We start from the raw sequence: 2,357 nt of genomic DNA, 5'->3' as shown, positions 1-2,357 counted from the left end.
TTCAGCTACTTTCTCTGTCCCTCTGGCCAGAGGGCTTCCCAGCAGGTTGTCCCCACGGCTTGGTGGTGTGTCCAGCCCCTTTCCCCTCTGCCTTTCCCTGGGCACCCAGGCGATGCCCAGCGCTAACAGCTCTCCCCTGCCCAGCTCCTGCTGCTGGAGAGCGAGCTCCTGGTGACGAGCCAGTACCTGCGGGCACTCATGCAGAAGAAGATGGTTTGCAAGAGCGAGGAGGAGCGGGAGCAGCTCTGTGCCCGCCTGCTGCAGGATGCCACGCAGCTCCAGGAGCTCTTCTGTGGGCTGGTGAGTGGTGTCTGAGAGCGGTGGAGAGCCGGGGCTGGGCTACGGGAGGGGAGCATTGCACCACAAGGTCAGTGCAAGGAGCTCACAGCTCAGTTCTGTCACCTCCTGCTCCCCTCAGCCCGCAGCTGAGCGGGTACATCACATACATTGCCAGGGGAGGGTGAGGTTGGCCATGAGGAAAAGGTTCTTGAGGCAGAGGGTGGTGGAGCACTGGAACAGGCTCCCCAGGGAGGTGCTCATGGCACCAAGCCTGACAAGATTCCAGCAGCATTTGGCCAAGGCCCTCAGGGACATGGTGTGAATGTTGGGATTGTCCTGTGCAGGGACAGGAGTTGGACTCGATGGTCCTTGTGGGTCCCTCCCAGCTCACAACATTTGATGATTTATCAGCCCAGCTGTTGCACTTGGGCAGTTGTGAGGCCAAGATGGGAGGAACTGGCTGAATTAGGGACACGTGAGACCATCCACCCTGCTCAGCACAGGTTGTGCTGAATGGGGGACACGTGAGACCACCCACCCTGCTCAGCACGGGTTGGGGAGGCTGCCCAGCCTCATCTTGCCTTGGGACCAGCCAGCCTGGATCGGTGGGACATGCTGTGTGAGGAGACATCAGCTGCAGGTCCCCATGTGGGCCCTGAGGACTGGGCTGCAGCTCACCACTGCCCAGCCTCATCTTGCCTTGGGACCAGCCAGCCTGGATCGGTGGGACATGCTGTGTGAGGAGACATCAGCTGCAGGTCCCCATGTGGGCCCTGAGGACTGGGCTGCAGCTCACCAGCCACCACGGTCTCCTGGTCTCACATGTGGCCGCTCTCCCTCTCAGGGTCTGGCCCAGAGCCAGCAGAGCCTGGAGGCCGTCTTTGCCCTGCGGGAGCTGCTCTCCCTCAAAGACCCGTCCCTACTCAGCCTGGAGGTGCTGGGCTTCATCACCAAGTATCCCGACGTCAGGTAAGACGCTCAGCTCTGCTCTCCTGTGAGACAGGGAAGAGTCAGCCCAGGGCAGCCAGGCTCAGGCTGGACCCCGTGAGGTTCCACTGCAGAACGGGCAGAAGTCTGGGCGTTTCCTCCTCCTCCCTGAGGTTTCATCTTCCCGTGTGCCAGATTTGAGGGGTTCTGACAACGTCCCAAGGGCAAAACTGTAAAGGAAGAAGAGGTTCTGCTGGGGCATTTGCCCGGCTCTATTTGGTGGCCAAACAAAGCGTGAGAAATCACAAAACCCCACATTGGAAATGGCACAATCAGCCCAACCCCTTGACGTGTCAAAGCCAAATTCACAAGGTTTGTGGGGTTATTTTCAAGCAAATTTTAAAGTTTGGCTGATGTGAAGCACCCACTGTGCCCCGGCCTCAGCTCAGCTTCCCTGGATCACGGGAGGTTTGTGGGACACGTGTGCCCTGGGCTCACCCCTTGCTCTCCCCCCCAGCGATGAGCACATCTCCACCTTGCTGGATCTCCGGGGTGACGTCTCCAAGGAGGTGCGGCACATGGTGCTGGAAATGATGGCGCAGCACCCCCAGGTCCTGCCCGAGAGCTACCGGCCCATCTTCAGCACCATCCTGGTCCCCGCGCCGGAGCTGCCCTTCTGCCTTCGCAAGGGCAAGTGTGCCTGACACCCACAGTCCCCTCCCCACTCTCCCCACGGACCTACGGACCACGCAGGACATCTCTGAGGCTGCGCGTGGGGTGAACAGAGGTGACACGTGGCATCCCCTCCACACAACACCTTGCCCTGTGCTGGGGACAGTGGACATGTTCCATCCTCCTCTGGTCTTACCTTGCTGAGCAGACTGTCCCCTGCCAGCGCCAGCCCCAGGAGACCTGAGTCAGGAGAAAATCAACCCATAGCAATTTTGCTGACCTGCCAGGGCCGTAACTGAGCTGCTCAGGTCTGGCCTGTTGCCTGCAGGAGAAAGAGGAGCCCCAGAGCAAAGGGCAGGAACCTGCACTTGGGGCGAGTCATGGAATCCCAGACTGGTTTGGGTTGGAAGGGACCTTAAAGCTCATCCAGTCCCAACCCTCCTGCCAGCAGCAGGGACACCTTCCACTAGACCAGGTTG

The 2,357-nt window shown here is 60.2% G+C and overlaps 1 protein-coding gene across 1 annotated transcript in view; it reads left to right on the top strand.

Annotated features, from left to right (window-relative positions):
• EXOC3L1 (exocyst complex component 3 like 1) overlaps positions 1 to 1,910 on the top strand; it is a gene marked incomplete at its 5' end in the record, with an annotated part of 7,443 nt that extends 5,533 nt beyond the window's left edge. Inside the window, 3 exons of the mRNA XM_010168625.1 lie at positions 145 to 300; positions 1,124 to 1,248; positions 1,724 to 1,910. Coding sequence (XP_010166927.1) covers positions 145 to 300; positions 1,124 to 1,248; positions 1,724 to 1,910 — 468 coding nt within the window. The remainder of the gene's footprint in view (positions 1 to 144; positions 301 to 1,123; positions 1,249 to 1,723) is intronic.
• Positions 1,911 to 2,357: the final 447 nt, after the last annotated feature.

Source organism: Antrostomus carolinensis, unplaced genomic scaffold (assembly GCF_000700745.2).
Source record: "Antrostomus carolinensis isolate BGI_N321 unplaced genomic scaffold, ASM70074v2 scaffold26635, whole genome shotgun sequence".
Classification (NCBI taxonomy): domain Eukaryota; kingdom Metazoa; phylum Chordata; class Aves; order Caprimulgiformes; family Caprimulgidae; genus Antrostomus; species Antrostomus carolinensis.
Note: the sequence above shows the minus strand (reverse complement) of the source record. Positions and strands in the feature narration are given on the sequence as shown.